Genomic DNA, 27597 nt, shown 5'->3' with positions numbered 1-27597 from the left:
ATGGTGGGTCACGCCACCATCCAACTTGAAATTCCTCAAGTTGAATTTCTTCAAAGTTGATTTTCTTCAAAGCAGTTGTTCTTCAAACTTGTCTTTCTTCAAAACTGAAATTCATCATCACGACGCTTTGTCACAAAATCCTCAAGTTAATCAAAATCTTCAAAAACACTTGATGATTTTCATTTGCCTAGATATATATATAGACTGTGATTTCAAAGTCCTCAACAGCATTCACTTATAGCTATTTCTTCAATTTGATATTTCATCTAAGTGAATGTGATCGGACCCTACTTTCCCTCCATGCTACTCTCACCCAGTCTATTCAATTCTTCATATGCGTTCTACTTGAAACTTTGTTCAAAATCCTCACCGCGTCCTTGTCAGCTGATGATTTTGTAACAAAATCCTCAGATCTTCAAAAATGATTTTTATATTGTTACACAGTAACTGAACCCCACTTCCCACGATCACCTAAGCACGATCTCCACCGCTTTAAACGGTTGTTACACGTGTCATGCGGAGACGAAAGGACAGGGGTAGTTCGGTCCGAAAGAATCGGCCAGACAGTTTTCACCTGGGCTATAAATATGTCCTTAGCCCCCTCGGTCAAAACTCTTCGCTCTCTCTCTCTCGACCTCCTCTCCGCTACACCAAAGCCCTAGCGCCACCGCTAGAAGTCTCGTCGCCGGCGAGGAAAAGATTGACTGTCTCGACCTCTCCGTCGCCGAAATAACGTCAGAACCAGATCATCTTCGTCCGCCGCCGCCGTAGTTGTCCTCTGTTGCCGAGTTAGGGCGCAGTGGACTCCTACCGAAGAGCATCTACTGCTACTTCTTTCTCTGTTCTTCGTGAGCGCTATATAGGGTAAATAAAAACCCTATTTTTACAGCCCTTTCGATCTACTATTTTACGTAGATTTGTGAAACCTGTTTTTCCTCAAGTGTCCATCAGTCTCTATTCCTCAAACACTGCTTATTCCTCAACCCACTGGTTAAATTCCTCAACTTTAAAAAAAATCATTTCATCAAATCTGAGAACGCATATGACCTCTCCAAATTTCTCGCAACTATACTCTATTCACACGTACAAAAATGTCAGCTGATGAATCTCTAGGTTCTGATCAACTTAACTCATTTGCAGCGTTTCTTGAAGAAAATCTGCAAGTTTCATCGGAATCCTCAAGAGTTCATTTTCCTCAGCAAAAGCCTCAGCTGAAGAAAATGGAAGATGAAAGGAAGCAAAAGGGTGGCAAGAATCTTGAACAGAACACAGCCATCGATATTCCTGAGGACATATACCTCGAATACTGTACACCTGATGAGCAAGAGACAATTCCCAAGAGGAAGATAAGGCTTCAGAAGATAGAACGCCGGTGGGCTAAGGAGTGGAAAGAATACAGATTCGTCACTCCCAAGTACGCGAAGAAATTCGCTCTTAAGCCTCCTGGCAAACGGCCTCCTCTTGAGGATTATCAGGATGCACACCCCTCAAGCCTCAAGACAATTGATGACTATCCTGAGGAAAAGACAAAACATTTGTCAAAGCTTCAGAAGCAGGCAGAAGCTGTTGTGAGGAAATTTAATGAAGAATCTGTTGCTGCTGCTACTGCCGCCACCTCCTCTGCAGCTGAAACTTCTGGCACAGCCATTCCTCAAATGAAGTCGGTGCCACCAAAACCAAAGGCTTCAAAGCCTCGGGAGAAAATGCTTCCGAAAGCTGCACCAGCATCCGCACCAAAACTCTCAGCACCACCAAAGGCTTCAAAGCTTGAACACAAGCAGATTGTGAAGCAACTGCCTACTGTCTCTAGCTCCTCTGTTCCTTCTGCAACAAGCTCTGAGACAAAGTCTTCACCAACTCCAATGAAGACTAAGGTGACTGCTGGGAGAGGAACCAGACCAAGCCCTGGCTAAATCATCAAAGTCCCTTCTGCATCAGAAGGCAGTGATGAATATGATGATGAGACTCTGCAAGCCATCATCAGAAACAAGCAGGAGAGGGTAGCACAAGCTTCAGGCAGCGCCATTCCTCTGGCCATGGACCCAAAAGTCCTCTTGGATTACATCAACATATGGTATGAGGACCCCAACACTCCTATTGATGATTTGAAGCTTCCTCCAGGCATCAGCCACATGGTGGCCACTTTCATCAATGAGGCCAAGTGGAAGGAGACACAAGCCAAACAAGCTAAGGCTGCGAAGCTCAAAAAAGGAGAAATTCCTCAGACAGAATCTCCTCAACTTGACGCCTGATGCACTTGTGTCCACTCAGGCAGAATTGAAGACTTTGACTGACAAGTACACCAAGCTCTCTGATCGTCAAAGTCTCAAGAACAATTTCATCAAATTTGCTACAGATGCAGTTGATAATTACAACAAGAAGGCTGCCCCTCCAGCAACAACACAACAGCCTGAGATTGAGGAACCACAAACTGCCCCTGCTGAGGAAATCCCTCAAGAAAGTCGTGCTGATGAACCGGCTATTGAGGAAATAACCAAGGAAACTCCAACTGATGACTCTGCTCCAACTGATGAAACTGCTCCAGCTGATGCATCTAAGCCAGCTGATGACTCTGTTCCAGCTGAAGAAACTGCTTCAGCTAAGGAAAGTGCCAGGACGGATGTGTCTCCGCCTCCTGAAGAGAAAATGTCTTCACCAAAATCTTCAAATGTGAAGAAAATGACTCCGTCTGCATCAGACGTGAAGAAGACGAGCTGCTGAAAAGGAAGCTAAAAAGAGAAAAGCTTCCTCAACAGAAGAATCAACTAAGACCAAGCGCCTCAAATCTCTTGATGAAAATGGTCCTCTGGAGCATGTGCCTCTCAACATTGCTCCATCTTATGAGATGACTCCCTTCGAAAGCAAAGACAAGGAGCACTTGACTGATCAGGAAATGAAGAATGCTGCGTCTGAGGAACACACTGATGAGGAAATTCAGATTGATGACGGTCCTCAGACCTTCATTCCTCCTGAAGAACCTGCTCAAGGATCAGCTGAACCAGTTGATGAATTTGGCTCCTCCACCAAGCAAACCCCTCAAGCTGAGGAAAATCAAGGAGAAAATCTTCAGCCTGAAGAAAATCCAAATCTTGAGCAAAACCCTCAACCTGAGGCTCAGGATGAAGATATTCCTCCTCCTGAGCAAAATCCTCAACCAGAGGCTCAAGTTGATGACATTCCTCAACCAGAGAAAGATCCTCAACCTGAAGCACAAGCAGAAGAAATTCCTCATCCTGAGGAACATGCTGAAGAAAATGCCCCTGCACCAAATCCAGAGAATGCTCTAGTCGTTATCAATCCAGAAACTGCGATGATTGTCTCCCCTCAAGGGAAGAAGCAAAACCTTCAGCCGAAGCAACGTCAGCCATTCTCCAAGCGGCCAAAGTTTCAAAAGGAATCCTTCTTTGAGGAACGCATGTATCTCATCGAAGAAAATCCTTATGAAAAGCCTCGCATCAGGCACCTGAAGTTCTGGACCAGGACTCAGCTCAACTACTATGCATCCGTGATGTGTGGAAGAAACAAGATTTTTCAGCACAGGCATATTCCTCGTGTTGAGCTTGAACAAATCCCGGGCTTTGCCCCAGTCCTCAACGTTCTTCATGAAGCAGGACTGCTCCCTATGTGCTCTGATATTTGTGATTGGAATAGTGACGTTGTTCTTCAATTCTATGCAACTCTACACATCTCTGGAGATCCATCAGATATCAACACTTGGGTGCTGGATTGGATGACGCAGCACACACACTTCAAGGCCCCTACGAATGAGCTGCTGCGAGAACTTCCTGTGTCAATTCCTTCAGAGCAGGCTATGAAGATGTATGATGAACGGGAGCTGCCGAATAAGCTGATGGAAGTCCTCATGAAGCCTTTGGCCAAGGGGCAACCACCAAGAACAACCTTCTTGGTCCATGAGCTGAAGTATGAACCCAGGACTGTTTACAGAATCCTGTGTAGTATTCTTGCGCCAATCAAGGGTCATGATGATGAAGAAGACGTTGTAGGCATCATGAAGAATATCCTCTTCAACATCATCCATGGCATTCCCATCAACATTCATGATTTCTTCTTGAGGACTCTGGTGGATAATGCTATGTCCCCTTTTGACCTGAAGATTTACGCTTCATGGATCATGAGATTCATCAGACGAAGGTCGGGCATCAACTATCACGCTGATTTCAATAATCACCAAGGATATATGCCTCCACTAAGGGTCAACAAGAAGACTTTCGAGCCTGTTGAAGGAAAAGCAAAGTTTGTGATTGATGAAGGCAGTCAGCCCCTTGATGGCCAGCTCCGAGAGCCAGATGCATATTACTCGTGGGATGACACTGAAACCCATCCACCAAGTCCTGTTGCTCCAAGGGTGATGAATACCAGAGAGCTTCTCCTAAGTCTTCACCAAAAGGTTGATCGAAATCACAAGTGGGTCAAACACCAGTTCGGCGCCATTGTGAAAACCCTCAATGAGACTCAGAATGCCGTGAAGCTTAATCATCATTATCTTCATGAGGTTTTTGATCGCACCTGGGCCACACTGGCTCATTTGAAGACTCCAGCAGAACTTGAAGAATTGGAGTTTGCACAGGACTTCGACTGGTCATGGCCACCAAAGAAGAAATTCAAGCCAATTCCAGTTCCGGACCTTGAGGACAGTTCGTTTTCTTCATTCCACACTGCTGAATCAGATGAAGATCAACAAGACACTGCCACTGGTCCAAGGAGGAAGTTTGCTTCCAAGAATCCTCACGCATCTTCATCAACTGCCAAGAAGTGAAAGTCTTCACGGGATGTTAGTCCTCAGTTTGTCCCTTTTTGTCACTTGATGACAAAGGGGGAGAAATCTGAGAGTTAGTCTTCACGTGGGGATATATTTTGGGGCTTATAAACTTTATTTAAGTTACAAACTCTTGTCTCGTCTGAAGTGTTTTATGTAATGAGTTGTAACTTAAGCCCGATGGTACTCTGACGCTTTTGAACATTTTTCTTCGCATGCTTATTCCTCAAAATATTAATGCACGTATGCTGGAATTCGTCAGATACCATTTCTCATCATGCATTCTCAATTTCTTCATACTATATGCCAAATGTATGCATGATTTACAAGACTCACGGGGAGATCTCCATGATATAAATCATCAATGTGAATTTGCTGTGAAAAGCAAAACCCTCAAGATATGCACATCTTCAGGGGGAGTCTCTCTGAATCTTGATTTCAAATTCCTCAAATGAGTATTTACACTCCATATTTTTATCCCCGTTGAAGACTTAACCTAATTGTCATCAACCACCAAAAAGGGGGAGATTGTAAGTGCATCTAGTGCCCCTTAGTGATTTTGGTGGTTTGAAGACTTATAGGTTAAGTATCTAATGTGTTCATGAGTGTACACAGGATCTATAAGTCGCTGAGGAGTTTGAAATATTCGATGAATATCGACCCCTAAAAATGTATATCTTCGGCTGAAGAAATTGGTCTAAAGCTGAAGAATTGAATCGTGAAGAAATTGCGATGAAATTGATATTCCTCATGAAGAAATTGAAGATGAGGAATTCGGTGTGTCCTGAAGAAAAACAATCTGAAGATTTTGAAGCATGAAGATTTATTCTATCTGTTTTATTTTCTTCACCTTTGAGTCATAGGAACACCATACTGTTAAAGGGGGTCAAAGTAACACGTCGGGATGAATTTCCTGATGATGCTCAGCCCAAGCCTAATCCTACCAAAAGCCTCGAGTGAGGAATATGAGAGACATGAGGACTCTCACAGTTGAGGGTCCCGACAGTTACCGCAAGTCGCACCACATCACTGATCTTATCCACACCAACGGTCATATTATTTAAGGGCATTAATGTCAAATCATGTCGGGATGCTCCGAGGCTATAAATAGCTGCCCCCCACAACCATTAGCTGGTTGGCTGCTCTGTTGGAAACTGACACTTGTCATATGAGCAACCCAAATTCCTCAAAGTCTTCAAGAGTAATTCATCAGTGAGGAAATACCCCAAACACCAAACCACAAACCGAAAACCAAGTGATTGAGCATCAATGAAGAAGTTGTTCCTGTGTGGGACTGAAGCATTTTACCTTTGAGGACTGTGCATCCTCCAGACGGTTAGGCGTCATGGTCTAGAGCAATCCAGCAGTTAATTGTGGATCGCCAGGTGACCAAGTTTGTGAGGGTTTGGAAGTGTGCCCTGAAGACTTACCACGAGTGTTGGGCGAGGACTGTGTGTTCTTAGCCCAAGGAGAATACGGTAGGGACTGTGTCTCCCGGGACTGTGTGTCTTTTGGTTTCAATACCAAGCCGCTCCAAACCAGATGTACAACTGTCATAGCAGTTGGAACTGGGTCATCAACCACTGTCTTCACTGTGAAACGGGTTCTATTTCTTCAACTCTTTAAATTCCTCATGTTGTATGTTGATGATTTTCACTGGCACTGTTTGAAGAATTTGCTAAAGACTTCCTCTGAAATTCCACAACCCCAAATTCTTCACGCGAGTTAATCCTCATCTATTTTCTCCGTGCGTGCATACTGTGCAAACTGCTTTTCATATTCTTCACCTTGAAAACTGTTGTAGTGATACTTTGCACTCCTGATCCTTTGTTTCTTCCGCTGCAAGTTAGTCATCAGTGAGGAATTTCCTCAAAAGGAATTTCCTCAGTGATGAAATTCTAAAAATCTCCTATTCACCCCCCCCCCCTTCTAGTCGATATAACGCACTTTCAGCTATCTGCTCGCGGCTAAATGCTTATGTGGAGATGCCCCTTGATGCAAGAAAGGAATAATATTGGCTCAAGCTTCAAGCTAGAAGACTCTTCATTTTATATTTGTGAGAAATCACTTTTGAGTCCATAGGAAAGCCAATACTATTAAAAGGGGATGAGATAGTTAAATGAACGGATTTCTCAAAATGCTCAAAGTTAGCCACCGAAATACTCATTCATTTTTCCCACATATCCACTCTGTCAAATTCCATATACACAAATTCGGTGTCACCAACTTTCACATTTCGGACCCACCGCGTTTGGCCTTAGACAGAAACCCTAGCCATTCCCACCAAATCGGTGCAACCGAATCCATATTGGTGCTACCGAGTTTGGGTGACCAACTTTTGGGTGCCTCGATACACAAAATCGGAATTTCCGAGTTCGAGTATCGGTGCCACCGAGTTTGGTCATCTGACCGTTAGCCACCTTTTCTGTGTCACCGAGTTTCATACATCGGTCTCACGGAGATTCAAAAGTTGATGCCTTTAGTGCTAATTGGTACCACCGAGTTTTTCACTTCAGTGTCACCGAGTTTGCCACTTTGTGAGTAACGGTTGGATTTTGTGTGATGCCTATATATACCCCTTCACCCACCTCTCATTCCTGGGAGAAGCACTCAGAACACACACTTCATTGCCAGATCCATTTTCTAAGAGAGAACCACCTACTCATGTGTTGAGACCAATATATTCCAATCCATCATTTGAAACTTTATCTCTAGCCTCCCCAAACAGCTTTCCATCAAATCAATCTCTCCTACCCATGCATATTCAGTGAGAGAGTGATTTTGTGTTGAGGAGACTATCTTTAGAAGCACAAGAGCAAGGAGTTCATTGATCTACCACGTCTATTACCTTTTGGAGGGTGGTGCCTCCTAGATTGGTTAGGTGTCGCTTGGGAGCCTCCTACTTCATGTTGTGGAGTTGAACCAAGACTTTGACGTGAGCACAATGATTGTTCTATTTGGAGTTTCTTCTTCTTCTTCATTTATCTAGGATGGATTCCAGGCCGATAGCTTGGGATAGCAAGGATGGATGTCGTTCTTTTATCGTTTGTTTTCGTTCGTATCCGGACCCTAATCTTCTTCACAATGATTGATTATGTTGTTGTATTGATGTGATCTTGATGTAGCTTGTGGTGAGTGTAAGCCAACTCCTTATACTCATCTTTTCAGTACATGTACTCGTATCGATATCCATTCTTGCGAAACGACGAGATGCGTTTCTATCCCTGTCGAGGCCCTCACGCCAAAATAAGGATAGGGCATCTTGGGCCAATTTGAAACGCACAAGATGCGATCCTATCCTTATTTTGGCTCGAGGGCCTCGACAGGGATAGAAGCGCATCTCGTCGTTTTGCAAGAATAGATATCGTTACAAGTACATGTACTGAAGAGATGAGTATATGGAATTGGCTTACACTCACCACAAGCTACATCAAGTTTAAATCACTACAACAACATAATCAATCATCATGAAGAAGAGTAGGGTCCGACTAAGGACGAAAACAAACGATAAAAAACGACGTCCATCCTTGCTATCCCAGGTTGCCGGCTTCGAACCCATCCTAGATCGATCAGGAAGAATAAGAAACTCCAAATAGAACAATCATCGCGCTCACGTCAAGGTATCGCTTTACTTGTACCTGCAACTGGTGTTGAGTAATCTGTGAGCCACAGGGACTCAGCCATCTCATTTCCAAAGGTATCAATACTAGCAAAGCATAATGGGTGAGGTATGGTTAAGTGGTGAGGCTGCAGCAAGCGACTAAGCATTTATTTGAGGTGGCTAACTTAGAAGTACAAGAATAAGACGGGGATGATCTACGCACATCGGACGTGAACTAACAATGATCAAATGAATGATCCTGAACCCTACTTACATCTGACATAACCCACCATGTCCTCGATCGGAGAAGGAGCTCAAGAAAGAGACAATCACGGTTACGCACAGTTTACTTCAAGTTATCTAGAATCGGATGTTAAACAAAGTTTCCAAGTTTGTCACATAACCGCGGGCACGGCTTTTCGAAAGATTTAACCCTTTAGGGGTGCTCCAACTAGTCCATCATAAGTTACCACCAATCCACATAGAAAGCCTCGACCACGAAACTCATGATCTCCTCGGATTCCTTATTGGAAAACCTCAACTCTGAGACAGCCCAAAGCATCACCGGAATCCCGATGCACAAGATATTTCGTAAACGGTAAAACTAATCCAGCAAGGCCGCCCGGCGTGCCGATAGAGCCGATGGGAGCCGCGTATCTCGTTCTCAGGGCACGACCGGATGAGCTAGATGTCGGGTTGGCTCAAACTCCGGGTGACCAGGGGGCGCTCGACATCGCTCATGTTGGACCACCACTCATGAGGACCACTGGCCCGGGAGTTGATTAATTTCCTTGGGGGTCGACTAGTCCCTATGCAAGTTTATTAGTTATTAGGCAAATGTAGTACCAAAGTTGGGCCTTGCCAGACAAGCTTTAACTAAGACGAGTTATCAAGGGGGTCCCCATAACAACCCCGATCGTGTTAGGAGCGCTCAATTATGGAATATAACACCGGTAGCCGAAACTAAGGCGACAAAGGTGGAACAAAACACCAGGCTAGAAAGGTCAAGCCTTCCACCTTTTACCAAGTATATAGGTGCATTAATTTAAATAGCATTAATATGGTGATATAACAAGGATCCCATGTTATCACATGGAAGCAACTGCACCTGCAACTAGCAACGCTATCCAATGGTTAAGCAACCGGTAACATAGCCATTTAGTGGTTTGCTAGGTTGTAGAAAGGTTGAAGGTTTTTATGGCAATGTTGGAAGGCTTATTAAACAGGTGGTAGGCATTGAGACATAGCGATAGAAATGAAACAACTAGCATGGCAATGATAGTAATGGTATCTAGGGAAATGATCATCTTGCCTGTGATCCGGCCTGGAAGAAGAACGAAACCCTCAAGTAGACGAACCAACATAGTCGAACGGATCCTCACACTCTGAAGCGGATCGGAGCTCTATCGAGAAGAAGCAGACTGGAAAAAGAATCAACACACGATATTCACCACGACACATGCACGATATGATGCAAAACCTAATATGATGCATGTCCATTTCAATTATGCAAGGCATGGCATGGCAATTCACAACATCAAACACTACACATTAAGTGAAGCTCAATATGCAACGAGTTGCATATTGACGAAACTCCACATTCGAATTATTTAATTCACTCCCGTTTAGGTACACGACAATTTTAAAATATTGTTCACATGGCAAGAGGTGAAGCATGTGATTCTACACGTCATTCTAGTCGGTTACACATATAGCTCATCTCCGACGGAGTTACGGCCTACAAGATACGGGCAACGCAAGATATTATGCCATGAATACAACATGCATGCAATTTTATTAAACACTGGCAAGAAGGATATGAAGCATGTGTCACCATGAGGAAAGAAAGAAGACCATGGGGCAAAGCGGAAACGATGCCACGGCAACATTCCGGTCCCGATAACTCGACGAGATATCAGTACCAACGAATTTTGAGCGTGTGCATGTCATGCCAAAGAATGATGGGGTGATCCCGGTAACCAGGTTCCCATGTGTCGGGGCACGACAAAAGAGGGACAACGTGCAACGAGCAATCATATATGGTGCAAGGATACGGTTCAACTCATACATCACATGTATTCGGTCCACGGCATCGTCCCAACGGTTATACCTTTGAAGCGTGCATTTCGGAGCGGATCGAGGTTCGTCGAGGGAAGTAGTCGTACACGTGTCGTCGTGGACGTCGTTGAAGTAGTCGTACACGCATCTTCGGTGATGGTAGTTGTACACGGTTGGTGACGAACTTGACGTATCCACGATCTTCGGAGGTCGACGGTAGTGGTTCCCGTAGTTGTTCACGTGTCAAATCGTTGGCCTTGATGAATCGGAAGGGATACTTGGCGATCCAAGGGTGCTCATGTTCAAGGAGGTCTCGGTTCCGGTGATGGCAGCAAAGGAACATGGTCGTCTTGCACTTGCGTGAACCAAATCGAAATGACACAAAAAATTACGGGTGACGCATCCAAATGGCCAACCTAAACCAGTTGCATCTGAGGGCAGCAAGGAGCCACGACAAAGGTCAGCGACAACAACAACACACAGGAGTGGCAACAGCATGCTATAGCAACAGCAGGCGGTAGAAGCAGCAAACAGTGGATGTTGGAGGAAGCAAAGGGCTCGGGCAGCTTGTGTGCAGGGGAGAAAACGGCGCAGCCTAGGCGCTGGCAGCTGTGAGGAGGCGGGCAACATCGCATGGGTTCTCGATAGAGGCCAATGCCATGGGAGGCGGGAGGCGGTCGAGCGCCATGGCTGGGAAGGAGGGGCTCGAGGCGAGCTCCTCATGGCTGGCGGGGCAGCGGGCGAGACCGAGCTGGGCCGTCTCCTAGGAGACGCTGCGTCAACGCTCGCTCGAGAGCGACCACGAGGGGTTGCTCTCATTCTCCACGAAGCAAAACGAAGGCGGCACGACCCCTCGTCGGATTGGGAGCAGGACGCAGAGGGGCGACAAATCCTCGCCGGATCTGGAGGTGGGCGATTTAGCGGACCAAATCCGAGGCGGAGCAGCAACGCATGACGGCGAACGAAGCTACGGCACGGCTGGCGGAGCTTGCGGGCCGACCATGACAGCGAGCGAAGCAGGGGACATGGCGGCGACAGGCGATGAACTTGGTGCTGGCAGGGAGCTTGGGGCGGAGGCGACCTCGAGGCCGGCAACGGAGTAGTCTGCGGGGCTGCGTCGACCGGCGAGCGCGCTGCTGCGACAGCGGGCACGGCGGCGAGGCCTGGGCGTGATGAGGGCGGCTGTTGTAGATGCGTGGGGACGAGGAGCATCTCCTCGACGCAGAGGAGGCACATGCGACTGCGGGTGCGGCTATGTGTTGCGGGTGTGACGAGGCTCTCGGGCCCTGGCTGCTCGAGAGAAGATGGGCGCTTGCGCGGCTGCGGTTGGCTGGGCTGGATCGGGCAGGGGCGGCACTGGTTGGGCAGATGGGATCTAGGAGGATCCCGAGGAGGGACAAAGGGGGCGGCGGCGCTGCGGGGTTAGGGTAGGCTAGGTCTAGGGTTAGGTCAAGGTTTGTCGAAAATGGACTAGAGGCACACTATATATAGCACGATGGTTAGTTTTAGGGGCATGTGGACCCTCTGATTTAGATCGGGTGGTCGAGATAATTAGGTTAGGAAGTCCACTCAAGAAACCGATGACGCTTTGCAGTAAAACGGGGTTGATCTAAACCCAACGGTCAAGACTGTCTGATTCGTTCTGGGGGAAGTCTCGGGCTAGGTTGCGCGTAGGGTCGGTGCACTGTGCGAAGGGGCTAGGCATAGAAGAGCGAAGGGGCTAGGCATAGAAGAGAGGGAAAACGTACACCCGGCATGAGGTTTTTAAAACACCAAAACGTCCAACATTTGACCGGCTATAGTGTCGCTATAGGTTTAACGGTTCGGATTCGAACGAACTCCGATTGCGATGAAACTTGGCAGGCGGTCTACCTATAACTAAATAAGATCACACGCCAACTTTCAACCCATTCAGAAAATGTTTTATACACACTTTTAAAAATAATATTTAAATGATGTCGCGGGCGCGTGTGTGTGGTTGGTCTCAAAACGGTCAACGACAAAAGGAGAGAACCGACAACTACTAATGGATGCAAGTTTTGAAAACTGGCGACAACGAAGTGCCGATGCAATGCAGATGATGCGCATGATGCGATGATGAATGCGACAAATAAAATAATCACACTGTGGCAACCGAATAAAAGGAGAATCTTTTGGAGCGTCGGTCTCGGGCTGTTACAGTTACCTTCAGGTGAACTTACACCGGTGTGATATTAACCTTCTTTATTGGGGACTGGTTATCTTCCTATGCAATCACATTCGTTCTGCGTACTTGACAATCTGCAAGTTTCTCATCCGTCTTATTCAAGTCTTGGTACGCCAGCGCTTCTAGGCGCCTACACTATACCACATGCTTCGGTATGCAGATTCCATGCGAAACTCTCGTGGTCAAACTGGTGATTTTAGGAAATCGATATGTGTCAACAGATTGATCTCTCGACGTCTTCATCCATCTCCAATGATCGACATGTGTTTGTGTGTGGGCCTACCCATCGCTATCCACAGCTAGCCTTATCTCTTCATTCGATGAAGCTAGTCCACACTTTCTCTCTGCCAAGTCTTTCTTTCCTCTGTTCTTCGTCCGCCTTCTCTCCTTTGCTCCTCATGTCTCCACCATCGCTCGTCGGTGCTATCAAAAAACACCACCGATGTTGCCCCCGTGCGCGGGGATGGTGGTGCCGCCGTTGTCTCTGCTGTAAAATCCGCTTTCTTGCAAACTCGAGGGGCGGGGCAAAATCGATGGTGCATCCATCCTGCGGCGAGTAGCGGTCGGGTACTCGCTGGCGATAGTTCTTCAAAGCAACACAAGATGGGTGAGGGAGTCACATGTTGCGATGGTCATAGTGCTGGAAGCATTGAATTGTACGACAGCGATGAGATCTTGGCGCCAACATCATTGTTGCATTCCCTCGCCACATTATCCTTCATGGAGTCGTCGGTGCTACACCAGACTCCGACCAGACTTACAACGGCAACGAGGTCTCAATGCCAACATCATTGTAGCAGTCCAGCTCGTTGACGATGCCACAATGCAACTACGGAGGGGATTGTGTGCTTGGAAGGATGACGATGCCACAATGCAACTACGGAGGGGGTTGTGTGCTTGGAAGGATGACGATGCCACAGTGCAACTACGGAGGGGGTTGTGTGCTTGGAATGATATAATGGTGCCGATTCATACGATGGTTGGGCCACCGATGTCCGATGAAGCATCGCCGTGGCACTAGTGTTGCGGTGAAGCATCATCAAAGCTGATGGTGCTTCGTTGAAGCATCGTCGGCACTGCAATGTAGCATGCACGTCACAACACTGGCGATGCCTTGCAATGTCCGTCAAAGCTCGCCGGAGCTGTGATGTGCCGCTCGTCAGTGCTGCTATGCAGCAGCGTGCATGCCGTTGTAGAGAGGCTGCTCGGTGCTGCGTTGGAGGCAGGAGTGGCGGCAGTGCTGCACTGCATCAATGGTGAGGGCTGTGCTGCTACACTGCATCAATGATGGCTGATGATGCTGCAAAGTAGCATCCATGGCGTCTCCGACAACACGAGACGGTGGCTAGCATCGCTGCTGTACAGCTGGGCATTTCTTGGCGTAGATGGAAGAAAAAAGGAAGAGAGACGCGCTGCACACCTGTTGGATCGAACGACTATATGGACTTGAATTGGACGGCTGAGCAAGCGGTTGATCTTTCCTCAAGATCAATCGGCTGATTTCTAGCAGCCCGGTGGTTTTTAGTTCTGGTGAAAATGAACAAAACTTCTCTTTTCTAAAACTTTAACACAAAATAAACCTAATCTAAAAACTTTAACACAAACTGGACCGCACAAAAAAAGGGTCCCTTTTTGCACGACACCCCAGGCAAAAAGGGCATTTTGTGAAATATTTTCTCTATATGCACCTGAAAAATATTAAGAAACTGTCATTGAACAATCTAAGATATTTATTGATATGGAACAAAAGTTTATATATAAAAACCCAGACGACTTGGACATACTCCCCCCGACCCAAAATGAATGTCTCGTATAAAGCTGAGACAATTATTTTGGGGCGAAGGGAATACAAAGTAGGCCGCTGCTTCCATACTTCGTCCATGGATGCTTCGGACACTCCATTTGCTTGCTTGCATATTTGGACACTCCACTTGCTTGCTTGCATATTTGGACACGCCACTTGCTTGCTTGCATATTTGGACAAGGGATGCTTCGAACGCCACTTGCAAAGAGATTAACCCTAAACCATCAGAACCAACGACAGCATGTCTCTCCAAACATATATGGGCTCCCAGTGCAATCTGCATTCTGCAAGATGAAAGAAAAACAAGAACCATGTGGTGACCCATACCATACAACCAAATGCACAAAAGGGGGACAATTATATGGTCCAGCAACGATACAAGTTCCCAGTTATAAATGTTTATGGTCCATGTATAATATCCTGATGAACAAGCGCGGCAAACCGAAAACAAAGCAAAGCTAGTGCCATCAATGTTTCACAGAATTTATTCTTCCACCTCTGGACATCTAAACACGAACGTCCGCCGGATGCGTCTCCTCAGGCAGGCAAAGATCGCTCCTAGTTAGTTCCCTCGGGCTTCTGTCAAGATGAAGAGATGTGTTAGTCCGTAGAATAATGTTGCAGTGATAGCAAAAAGCAGCGCAAATTGTATCTCTATAAGGACAGCGATTACTTACAAACTGGCAAACCACATAACCCTACAAGAAGCATGGCATGCCGATAAATCATGGGAAAATCTGAGCATTTAGCTTTTCTTACATCAAAAGGGCCGAGCCCTTGCTCCATTTCATCGAAATGAAACATCATATAGTAAGTGGTCGTCAAAATCTGCCAACCAATGCTCCGCGTTTGGAGGAATCCACGCATTATGTTAAAAGGGTGTTCGCCACATAAATGAGATTTGATATACCAGAACATGATTAAGAACTTGTTTCGGCAAATGACATGAACCTTTCCGGAATATACACTACTGGATTGCCTCTTCATTTCAGAATTATGTAAAAAAATGGATATTAAGAACAAATATTACCTGAATTCCAAGAAAAAGAAAGATTTCATGGTATTTCAAACACATTGATGAATTGATTAGATAAAGTTTACTCAAAAAAATTAGTGTTGCTTTCATCAGATTATAGAGTGCATGGTAAACCGTTCCCAAATAAATACAATTAGACTGTTTATCTCCAGAATTATGTAAACAGATGGACATTAAGAACCAATATTTTCTGATTATAGCGGAAAAAAAGACTTCACAGTATTTCAAACACATGGATGTATTGATTAGAAATAGTTTTACTCAGAAAAATTAGAGCGTTGCTTTCATCAGATTATATTGTGTACGACCGTATGGTTTTAAATTCCAGTTCGAGAAAAATTTCAGCACCAACCAAAATGACCAAAATCCAGTGAATTTCAGTGATTTCAGTTTGCATTTCAGCCAAATAACTGAAATATTCACTTGAATTCAATGAAAAAATTAATTATTTGAAAAATAATTTGAATTCCTATGCACTAATGAAATTGCTAAAATATTGTGGTCGAAATGTAATTATTTCAGTGTCTACTGAAATGACTGAAATTCAGTGAATTTCATCGAAATCTCACTGGAAGTAAAAAAAAAACTGTATCAACATGTATTTAATGATGCGGAGCATCCCATGGTCATCCCCATGAACTCTACACCAAACCATTAAGCTCCAAGTAGACCTAGGAGCATCCCATGGTCATCCCCATGAACTCTACACCAAACCATTAAGCTCCAAGTAGACCTATGACAAGAGCTCGCGCAGGTGCCATCAAATCCGAGGTAATGTCTCTCCTTCTCGAGCTACCCATACTTGCCATTGTTAGGAAATATGCAACTTGTATTCCCATGAGGCCATAGGCCGATATATATACATGTACAGGTGTGGAATATATGCAAGAAACCCCTTATACAATGGAATAAGTACAAAAGGGTACATGGCTATTGGTAGAGGCTAGGGTTCTACCAGGTCTCGGACGTAGGTTGTAGGGGTGGAAGTGCGGGCTGCGGGGTTGGGGACGCCGGCGCCGGCGGTTGGGCGCCGTCGCGGCGTGAGAGAGAGAGAGAGAGGCAGCTAGGGTTTGGGGCTCTCCGTCTCCTGAGGGAGACGACAACAGAATATACTGTTTATTGTCTGATTAATATCGAAGGGGTACATGTGTTAATAAAGGAGGACAGCCTCCACTAAACCCTAGATAACTTGGACTCTAACTTGGACTCTAATATAACTTGGACTCTAATATAACTTGGACTTCTAAGATAGGTAAGATAACTTGGGCTAAGCCCGTAATTAACCCTGCCCATTGGGCCTCCTCCGTTGGTACGTTGTACCGGTCATAACATCTCTCCCCGCCTTCTCAAACAGCTCGTCCTCGAGCTGAACATCTGGAAACTGCTGGCGGAAATCGTCGAGCTTCTCCCAACTCGCTTCCTCCTCTGGCAGGCCGGTCCATTGTACCAAGACATGCCAGACGCCGCGACGCTGCTGCGCCTGTAGCACCTTCGCCACCTGTGCGGAAGCTGGAAGGAGGCGGCCATCCGAAGTAGGAGGAAGGGCCGGTGTCGCTGCAGGAGGGTCCCCGCGGTAGGCCTTCAGTAAGCCGACATGGAAGACGTCGTGGAGGCGAGAACCAGCTGGCAGCTCCAAGCGATATGCGAGTGTGCCACACGCTCCAGCACACGAAAGGGACCGGCGTAGCGAGGTCCCAATTTGCGCTTGGAGCGCGGGTCCAGAGACTGCGTGGTCCTGTGGAGGAGGCGCAGCCACACCCAATCGCCCACCGCGAACTCCGCCTCGCGATGATGAGCATCGTAGTACTTCCGAGCCAGCTGCTGTGCTTGGAGAAGACGCTGGCGTGCCTCAGCCAGAATGTCGTCGCGGGTGCGGAGTAAGTCGCCCGCCGTCTCGGACCGAGCCATCCCAGGCTCGTAAGGGAGCATCGCCGGAGGTGGGCGCCCGTAGACCACCTCGAAAGGCGTGGTGCGCAGGGCGGAGTGATAGGAGGTGTTGTAGCAGTACTCCGCCCACGCCAACCAGTCCACCCAAGCTCGTGGACGATCACCAGTAACACAGCGCAGGTACATGGCGATCACCTTGTTGACCACCTCGGATTGGCCGTCTGTCTGAGGGTGGAACGCCGTGCTCATGCGGAGCTTCACGCCCGCCAGTCGAAAGAGATCCCGCCAGACATGTCCCATGAACACGGGACCACGATCGCTGACGATGGACGACGGAAAACCGTGGAGGCGGACGATGCCGTCGAAGAAGGCCCGCGCCACGGAGGCGGCTGTATATGGATGACCCAGGGCGATGAAGTGCGCGTACTTGGAGAAGCGGTCAACCACCGTGAGGATGACGGATTTGTCGCCCACCTTGGGAAGGCCCACGATGAAGTCCATGGAAATATCCGCCCACACCTGGGAGGGTACGTCCAGCGGCTGCAGTAGACCCGCGGGTCGTAGTGTCTCCGTCTTGTTCCGTTGGCACGTCACGCACGACCGTACCCAGTCGCGGACCATCGCGCCATCACCGGGGATGTAAAAATCAGCACGGAGACGATGGAGAGTCTTCTGCACGCCCTCGTGCCCTGCAGAGTGCGCCAAGGTCAGGACCTGGTGGCGCAGGTCGCCATGGTCGGGCACGAAGATGCGGCGGCCATGTAGGAGTAGCCCCTCGTCCAAGCGCCAGGGCGCGTCCAGCTCGCCGGCGTCAAGGCGCTGGCGCAGGCCCTGGGCGTCCACGGCCGTCGAAGTTGCCCGGCGAATGTCGTTGATGAAGGCGAAAGATGGCCCGGAGCGAATGCACATGATAGTGCCAGCCATGGCGACGTCGTCCGCGACATCCTCAGTGTCGCGGCAGGACAAGGCGTCGGCAACCGTGTTGAGACGGCTGGGGCGGTACTCAACAGTGAAGTCGAAGCCAAAGAGCTTGCTGATCCACTGGAGTTGCGGAACTGTGGAGAGGCGCTGGTCCAGCAAGAACTTGAGGCTGTAGTGGTCCGTGCGCACACGGAATGACCGGCCCCAAAGATAAGGCCGCCAGTGGCGCACCGCCTGAACCAGCCCAATAAGCTCGCGCTCGTAGGCCGCGAGCTTGTGATGGCGAGCGGCGAAGGGGCGGCTGAAGAAGGCGAGCGGTCCCTCGCCCTGGTGAAGGACGGCGCCGAAGCCGATGCCAGAGGCATCGCAGTCCACGATGAACGGCATATCAAAGTCCGGCATCTGGAGGACGGGTCCCGTCGTGAGCGCCTACTGGAGAGCCTCGAATGCCGTAGTCGCCTCCTCGTCCCAGGAGAAGGCGTCGCGTCGAAGGAGATGCGTCAGTGGCGCGGCGATGAGGCCGAAGTCCCGGATGTACTTCCGGTAGTAGCCGGCGAGGCCCAAGAAGCCGCGGAGCGCCCGCGGTGACCGCGGGATCGGCCACGCGGCGACGGCGGCGACCTTGTCCGCGTCCATCGCTACCCCGTCCGCCGAGATGACGTGCCCCAGGTACGCGACGGAGGTCGTGCCGAACGAGCACTTCGAGCGCTTGAGGTGAAGACGATGCGCTCGAAGCTCGTTGAAGATGATGGCCACATGTTGTAGATGCTCCGCCCAAGATGCACTGTAGATGAGAATGTCATCAAAGAAAACAAGCACAAAGCGGCGCAAGTATGGGCTGAGCACGTCGTTCATCAGGGCCTGGAAGGTCGCCGGCGCGTTGGAGAGGCCGAACGGCATCACCAGGAACTCGAAGTGGCCATGGTGAGTGCGGAACGCCGTCTTCTCGATGTCGTCAGGGTGCATGCGCACCTGATGGTAGCCCGAGCGAAGGTCGAGCTTGGTGAAGAAGCGCGCTCCGTGTAGCTCGTCCAAGAGCTCATCCACGACGGGGATGGGGAACTTGTCCTTGGACGTCAGGGCGTTGAGGGCGCGGTAGTCGATGCAGAAGCGCCATGTGCCGTCGGACTTGCGCACAAGGAGCACCGGGGCGGAGAACGGCGATGTCGAAATCCGGATGATGCCCTGCGCGAGCATGACCGCCACAATGGTAGTGATCATCATGGTGCCGACACCGACGACGACGCGCATAGGTCGCAAGGAGATAGCGACAACGCCGCGCACGACACAGGCAGAGATCTCGACGACAACATCGACAACGAGGCGCATAGTGACGACGACAATCAAGATGATGGTCACGGTCACGACGACTACGCCGACGACACGGATGTCGATGACACACCAAGGTCTCAGCCGTCTTCCTCAAGTGCATCAACACCGACACAATTTGTGTCGCCTCCTTCGCAAGCCACAACGGACTCCTCAGGGCCTCGTCGCTACAAGACCCTCAAGAAAGTCTACAAGTACACAAAGCCAGTTACGCTCGAGTACTCCGGACTATGTCTGTTCGGAGTTGAGGAGCCGGCGAACTTCGTAGAGGCGAGAAAAAGTCCTAGCTGGACGCACGCCATGGATGAGGAGATGAAGGCAATTGAGAGCAATGGCACGTGGACTTTGGTAACCCGACCTCCAAACCAAAAGACGATAGGTTTGAAGTGGGTTTACAAGTTAAAGAAGGACACGGAGGGTGCCATTGTGAAGTACAAGGCAAGACTCGTTGCAAAGGGCTACGTTCAACGTCAAGGAGTTGACTATGATGAGGTGTTTGCACCGGTTGCTCGAATCGAGACGGTGAGAGTGCTCCTAGCTTTGGCAGCACAAGAGGATTGGAAGGTTCATCATATGGATGTTAAATCCGCTTTCCTCAACGGCGATCTCACAGAAGAAGTGTACGTGGAACAACCCCTCGGCTACGAGAAGAAAGGCGAAGAAGGGAAAGTTTACAAGCTCAAGAAGGCACTTTACGGGTTAAAGCAAGCGCCAAGAGCTTGGAACTCAAAGTTAGACCGAAGTCTGGTCTCGCTCGGGTTCAAGAGATGTCCCCTCGAGCACGCAGTCTATACAAAGAACTCCAAAGGCTCAAACCTGCTAGTTGGAGTTTATGTCGACGATCTGATTATCACCGGAGATAGCGTACAAGAAATTGAACGTTTCAAGGCGCAAATGAAGAACAAGTTTAGCATGAGTTATCTGGGATTACTCAGCTATTACTTGGGCATCGAAGTGAAGCAAAGCTCCGGAGAGATTTCCCTATGTCAATCGGCTTACGCGGTCAAGTTATTGGACAAGTGTGGCATGTCAGATTGCTACGCGACACAAGTTCCAATGGACCAACGTCACAAGTTGAGCAAGCGTAGCTCAAATCCGCCGGTGGACACCACAATGTATCGAAGCGTTGTGGGTAGCCTAAGATACTTGGTGCATACCCGACCTGACTTGGCTTATTCAGTCAGGATCGTGAGTCGTTTCATGGAGAAACCGACAACCGAACACATGAGCGCGGTCAATCAAATTCTACGCTATGTGAAAGGCACAATTAATCTTGGTTGCACGTACAGAAAGGGAAAGGAAGGATTGATCCTTCGGGGATATTCAGATAGTGACATGGCAGGTGATGTTGATGACCGAAAGAGCACAACGGGCATGGTTTTCTACCTTGGCCCGAATCCGATTAGCTGGAATTCTCAGAAGCAAAAGGTGGTGGCACTGTCTTCATGCGAGGCAGAATACATAGCGGCAAGCACGGCGGCTTGTCAAGCAGTTTGGCTGAGAAGACTCCTAGCTATTCTTGCAAAGCGGGAGGTGCAGAAGGTGTCATTGAAGATTGACAACCAAGCTGCAATCTCATTGTGCAAAAATCCGGTTCATCACGAAAGGAGCAAGCACATAGATACCCGGTTTCATCACATCCGGGAGTGCATTGAAGAAGGATTGATCGAGGTTCAACATGTGAACACGAAAGACCAACTTGCCGATATTTTCACCAAGTCCCTCGGTCGACAGAAGTTCATCGAGATGAGGAGGAAAGTCGGAGTGCAAGAAGTGAAGTCAAGCAACAAGATTAAGGAGGTGAATGTAGATGTTAATCATGTTGCTCATGTAGGATTAGGAAAGAAAGCCAAACCGAGTCCTAGTAGTATTAGGATTCCTAGTCCTAGTCTATTTCCATAGTCCCTTGTGGACGTGTATAAAAGACACCCTAGGGGTGTTGATTGTAACACCAGAAAAACGAAAAGCAATACAAAGCAAAGGCTCGACACGGGCCTTTAGCCATCAAATTCATTGATCAGTTTTATTCGTGTCGCTAGTTACGCAAGTTCCGTCAAGTAGCCGGCCGAAGCAAGAATCGCGTAGGCACGCCTGTACGGCTGCATACACACGTTCAAAAGCCAACAGTGGTGCCACTATATATTTTTCAATATTGATTTAAAAAGTGGTTACTATCAAATACGCATGTAAGAGAGCGATGAGTGGAAAACGCCTTTTGGAACTAAATTTGATCTTTATGAATGTTGGTTATGCCAATGGGCTTATCTCAAGCATCAGGTATGCGTGTCATACATTACGTCTTATATCATCTCATTGGATATTGTGTTGTGGTATACTTTGATGACATCCTTGTTTTTAGTGAAACTCTCGAGGAGCATGCTAAACATATTACAAAAGTATTGCAAGTTCTTAGGAAAGAAAAAACTTTATGCAAACATGGAAAAATGCACTTTTAGTGTTGACAAGGTTGTCTTCCTAGGACTTATGATATCTTCTAAAGGTGTTCAAGTTGAGTAAGGCCTTTTGGATCCCGAGCTCCATGAAGGCCGGATTTTGAAAAAAATCAAAAATCAAATTTTTTGGTTTCAAAAAAATCTGAAAAAAATATGCATGTATGTAACGATGTAATGTACATGTGTGTAAAAATTCACAATGAAATACTTTGAATCACGTGTGTTTCACTTTGTGCTTGTGTGCGAAGATGAGGTCGTGCGGACTAATGCTTCACAACATCTACCTATGGTGTTGTCTCGTTTGTTGCAGGAATTTCAGGACGTTTTTCCCGACGAGCTACATTCGGGACTACCACCTAAACGAGGGATCGAACACCGCATCGACCTCATACCCGGCGCACCACTTCCGAACAAGGCACCCTACCGCGTCAACCCCGACAAGACTAAGGAGATACAAAGGCAGGTGCAAAAACTCCTAGATAAAGGGCATGTACGCGAGAGTTTAAGTCCTTGTGCGGTTCCGGTAATACTAGTGCCCAAGAAAGATGATAATATGTGCATGTGTTCGGATTGTCGTCCTATCAATGCTATAACCATTAGATATCGCCATCCTACTCCTTGTCTTGATGATATGCTTGATAAACTTAGTGGTGCCACTATATATTTTTCAATATTGATTTAAAAAGTGGTTACTATCAAATACGCATGTAAGAGAGCGATGAGTGGAAAACGCCTTTTGGAACTAAATTTGATCTTTATGAATGTTGGTTATGCCAATGGGCTTATCTCAAGCATCAGGTATGCGTGTCATACATTACGTCTTATATCATCTCATTGGATATTGTGTTGTGGTATACTTTGATGACATCCTTGTTTTTAGTGAAACTCTCGAGGAGCATGCTAAACATATTACAAAAGTATTGCAAGTTCTTAGGAAAGAAAAAACTTTATGCAAACATGGAAAAATGCACTTTTAGTGTTGACAAGGTTGTCTTCCTAGGACTTATGATATCTTCTAAAGGTGTTCAAGTTGAGTAAGGCCTTTTGGATCCGAGCTCCATGAAGGCCGGATTTTGAAAAAAATCAAAAATCAAATTTTTTGGTTTCAAAAAAATCTGAAAAAAATATGCATGTATGTAACGATGTAATGTACATGTGTGTAAAAATTCACAATGAAATACTTTGAATTGCTACCTGTACAAAAAAGACAAATTCAAGCCCTGGAATGATGAATAGTATCATGTGGCTAAAAGCCTTAGATTTGGTTTTTTTGCACAACCTCATTTCAACATATTTTGATCTACAAATTTACACACTTGTGCATTATGCCTTGATACATATTTGTATTTTTTTCAGAATTTTTTGAACTGAAAAAAAATGAATTGTCATGAATTTTGGATTTCAAATTTGGACGCCACCATGGAGGCCGAGCTCCAAAAGCAATTTCCGGTTCAAGCTGATGAAACTAAAATTGATGCTACTAAAACTTGGCCCACACCCACAAATTTGCAACAAGTGTGTAGTTTCCTTGGTCTAGTCGGCTTTTACCATCGCTTTGTTAAGGACTTTAGCACGATTGCATCTCCTCTACATGCCTTGAATAAGAAGAATGCACCCTTTGTGTGGGGAGCGTCGCAAGACACCGCATTCCATGAGCTAAAAACTTGCTTACTCATGCATCATTGCTCTTATTACCAAATTTTGACAAAACTTTTGAAGTACATTGTGACGTCAGTGGTAATGGCATAGGTGACGTGTTAATGCAAGAGAGACGCCCAATTGCGTACTTTAGTTAAAAACTTTCCGAAGCTCAACTCAATTATCCCATATATAACAAAGAATTGTATGCTTTGATGAGAGTCTTACATGTTTGGGAGCATTATCTTCGCCAACGTGAATTTGTCATTCATACTGACCATGAAACTCTCAAGTATCTTAAGGGTCAAACCAAGTTGAACAAGCGGAGTGAATTCATTGAGTCTTTTCTGTATGTCATCAAATACATTAAGGATAAAGAATATTGTGGTGCCACAAATGCATGCTAGTTACTCAACTTGAGTTGAATGTCATTGGTTTTGAGCATATCAAAGATTTGTATGAGCATAATGTTGCTTTTGCTACTCCATATGCTAAGTGCCATGATAAACCTTGTTGGGAGAACTATTACATGAAAGATGGCTAACTTATGCGTGCTAACAAACTTTGTATACCCGAGACTTCTCTTCGTTTGTTGCTTTTGCAAAAGGCTCATGGTGGAGGACTTATGGGTCACTTTGGATGCGACAAGACATATGCCACGCTCTCCAACAAATATTTTCGGCCAAAAATGTTTCATGATGTTGCACACTTCACCAACTGATAATCTACATGTCGCAACGCTAAGTCAAAAGCTCAATCCCATGATTTATACATGCCACTTCCAATACCTTTTCAACCTTGGAAAGATATAAGCATGGACTTTGTGCTTGGTTTGCCATTCCGTGTTTGTTGTTGTGGATCGTTTTTCCAAAATGGCTCATTTCCTTCCATGTCACAAGATCGATGATGCTTCACATGTTGCAAATCTCTTTTGTAAGGACATATTGCGACTACATGGGAGTCCCCAAGTCCATTGTGTCGGACTGCGGCGTTAAGTTTCTTAGCTACTTTTGGAAGACGTTATGCGCCAAGCTCGGAATCAAGCACCTATTCTCGTCGGCCTACCATTCACAAACCGATGGCCAAACAGATGCGACCAACCGGAGACTGTCAACACTTCTCCGCGTGTTGATCAAGAAGAATCTTGAGGAACGGGAAGAATGTATCCCCATCGCCGAGTACGCCTACAATAGCGCACGGCACTTCACCACCGGCAAGTGCCCATTCGATGTAGTCTACGGCTTCAACCCATTGTCCCCATTGGACATGCTTCCACTACCACTCCAAGAGATTATCAACATGGACGCGAGTGCAAGGGCAAGCTACATCAAGAAGATGCATGAAGATACAAGGCGCACGATCGAATGTCAAGTGGAACGAGCCACCACCGAGCCACCACCAAGCGCAACATTAACAAGCACCCCATGGTGTTAAAAACGGTGATCTTGTGTGGCTACACCTTCGCAAGGATCGATTCCCCGCCGAGCGCAAGTCCAAGCTCCTTCCTCGAGCCGATGGACCTTTCAAGATGTTGGAACGCTACAACGACAATGCCTACAAGATCGACATCCCACACGATAAGTATAATGTGAGTGACATCTTTAACGTCAAGGACCTATCCTCTTTTCATGGTGATGAAGATCTCGATCTGAGGATGGATCTTTCCTGGGGGTGGGGGATGATGCGGAGCATCCCATGGTCATCCCCATGGACTCTACACTAAACCACCAAGCTCCAAGTGGACCTATGACGAGCTCGCGCACGTGCCATCGTATCCGAGGTGATGTCTCTCCTTCTCGAGCTACCCATAACTTGCCATGAGACATGGCCACTACCTCAAGCAGAGATGCTATGCATAATCAAATATATCGACCACCACCGGAGCTCGGGAGCGCAAGGAAAAGAACTGGACGAAGAGGAGGCAGGCATCAAGAGAAGCCCCCAGGCCAGCCCGGAACCTCCGGCCTCCCAGTTGTCCAAGACCATCTCCGGACGTGCGAACTCTCTGGGTAGCCCGAAACCAGCCCGGAACGTCCGGCACTCGGAACTTTCGGCCCGCCCAAAACTTTCGGCCTCAGCACACTCTAGCCACCGCGAAGTGTGCCAACTCTCTGGAAAGCTCGGAACCCGGCCGGAACCTGCTCAGACCTTCTGGCCTACCTGCGCGCATAAACTCGGGCCCGAGGCCCATGTACCCCTCTTTCTCACAACTCGCCCTAGACTATAGATACTCGACCCCTACCTCTGAATTAGGGTTAACAATGGTTTGGCTCATAGACTAGTTGAGCATTGCTCCTTCCACTTCCTTTTCCCATGGAGTTGAACATCTCTATGTGAGAAGATCCTAGTGGATGCCAAGGCCCCTCTTTAGGGAAGATCCCCCGGAATATGAAGGCCCCTCCTCCGGAGTGAAAGACTTTCCGTTACTTGTATCCTCTTGTTGAACTTGGATCTATGTATTTCGTGTGTTTCTATGAATCTATAGTGGATATGTGATCAGAGACCGTTCTTGAAAGTTTGTGTTTTCTCTTTGGTTTCTTCCTTTTCCCTTCCGACTTGTGAAAAGATCGACACCCATGGATTGGCCCCGTATCACTTAGCCAAATCATATTGCAGCTATTTCCTGAACTCAAAACAGATAATTATCAGTGCTTCACTTGACAACAGGGGTGGATCCAGCTCAACGGGCCGCCCCGGCCCTGTAGAGGCTGCTACAGTACTTCTCTACGGTATACACAGGATTTGGGCCTCATGCCTCGGGCCCGAGCCCCCCGGCCTGGGGCCTAGAACCGCCACTGCTTGACAACACAATGTCTTTCAGCTCAAACACTTCATTTCCCATGACGCAACCATCTTCGCAGGTAACACATGATCAAAACATTCACATGCCCTTCATAACAAAACTTGGCAAAAGATGGTAACATGGCTACACACTTTCTCAGGGATGGAGGAGTCCACACGCCTTCTAGCCACATCGACTTGACATCTACCATTCAGACAGCAAGTGGTTTGACCCTTAGCAGTTGTTATACTATAGAATTGCAATAACTTCAAATGACCCACGCAGCTGCGCTTACCCCAAATGAATGGGTAGCAGAAAGTGCACACGTAGTACTCTTTTTATTTATGTTAGTATTAGTATTCATAGGCCATTGAGTCTAAGCACTAAACTGTAACCTAGAGGGCAGTGTCGTATACCTTGCCGTCGGCGCCGGACTTAGCCTTCTCGGCCTCACCCTTCTCCTGTTCCAGCTTCTTCTTGAGCTTTTCCTGCCTCTCCCTCTCCATTTTCTGATCCCCGCCGCAAAATCAAAACGAAACACGTCATGTTGCAGATGAGTATCAGATCGGATGACGAAGGATTAATGAAATGGGTTAAATAGGGCATTGGGTGGGGATGCGACCGACCTGGATGTAGACGTTCTCCTTGGCGCGCTCCTCTTCGCTGAGCACGCGCCCCTTCCCATCACTCAGAAGGCGCCGGGTACCGCTGGCGACCACCGCCGGGGACTGGAGGCGCGCGGAGAGGGAGGTCAGCGCGCATCTCATCGCCATTTTGGCCGCACTCTCTCGAGCTCTCGCGAATCTGTCGGGGGCTTCGGGGAATCTCGATGTTGGGTGGGGTTGTTCTGTTCGATGACATCTTTTATTTAGGATGTGTTTGGTTGGAGTTAAATGCATAGGCGGTCCTTATTCTTTTTCCGAAGTCTTACTTGGGTCATATTTCTTTGAAAACGTTCATCTTAGTCCTAATCGTTTCTAAAGCTGTTCACTAGAAGTCCTAAACTCCTCTCCAGCGACTTTGACCAGCGCCACGTCGACAGTGGGCCCGAGGAGGCTAACCGGTTGGGCGTGTAAGTTTGCAAATGCCCCCCATCCCTTTCCTT

General features: G+C 47.4%; 1 protein-coding gene across 1 annotated transcript; it reads right to left on the bottom strand.

Moving 5' to 3' along the window:
• Positions 1 to 14808: 14808 nt before the first annotated feature.
• LOC123411041 (uncharacterized protein At2g27730, mitochondrial) lies at positions 14809 to 27353 on the bottom strand. Its single transcript, XM_045103963.1, has 3 exons — positions 27119 to 27353; positions 26909 to 27001; positions 14809 to 15025 (listed from the first exon to the last, which is right to left on the bottom strand). Exons 1-3 carry the CDS (start codon positions 27263 to 27265, stop codon positions 15005 to 15007), a joined length of 261 nt encoding a protein of 86 aa, XP_044959898.1. The 5' UTR covers positions 27266 to 27353; the 3' UTR covers positions 14809 to 15004.
• Positions 27354 to 27597: the final 244 nt, after the last annotated feature.

The sequence above is a fragment of the Hordeum vulgare genome, chromosome 7H (assembly GCF_904849725.1).
Source record: "Hordeum vulgare subsp. vulgare chromosome 7H, MorexV3_pseudomolecules_assembly, whole genome shotgun sequence".
Classification (NCBI taxonomy): Eukaryota; Viridiplantae; Streptophyta; class Magnoliopsida; order Poales; family Poaceae; genus Hordeum; species Hordeum vulgare.
The sequence above is the reverse complement of the archived record's forward strand: the minus strand, read 5'-3'. Positions and strand labels throughout refer to the sequence as shown.

Bases quoted from the DNA above. Each gene is read 5' to 3' on its own strand.
- LOC123411041 (XM_045103963.1), bottom strand. From the start codon at position 27,265: ATGGCGATGAGATGCGCGCTGACCTCCCTCTCCGCGCGCCTCCAGTCC. The intron at 27,002-27,118 runs GTCGGTCGCATC...GGCGGGGATCAG, and splicing joins AGGAGAACGTCTACATCCAG to AAAATGGAGAGGGAGAGGCA. The intron at 15,026-26,908 runs GTATACGACACT...TCATCTTGACAG, and splicing joins AGTCCGGCGCCGACGGCAAG to AAGCCCGAGGGAACTAACTA.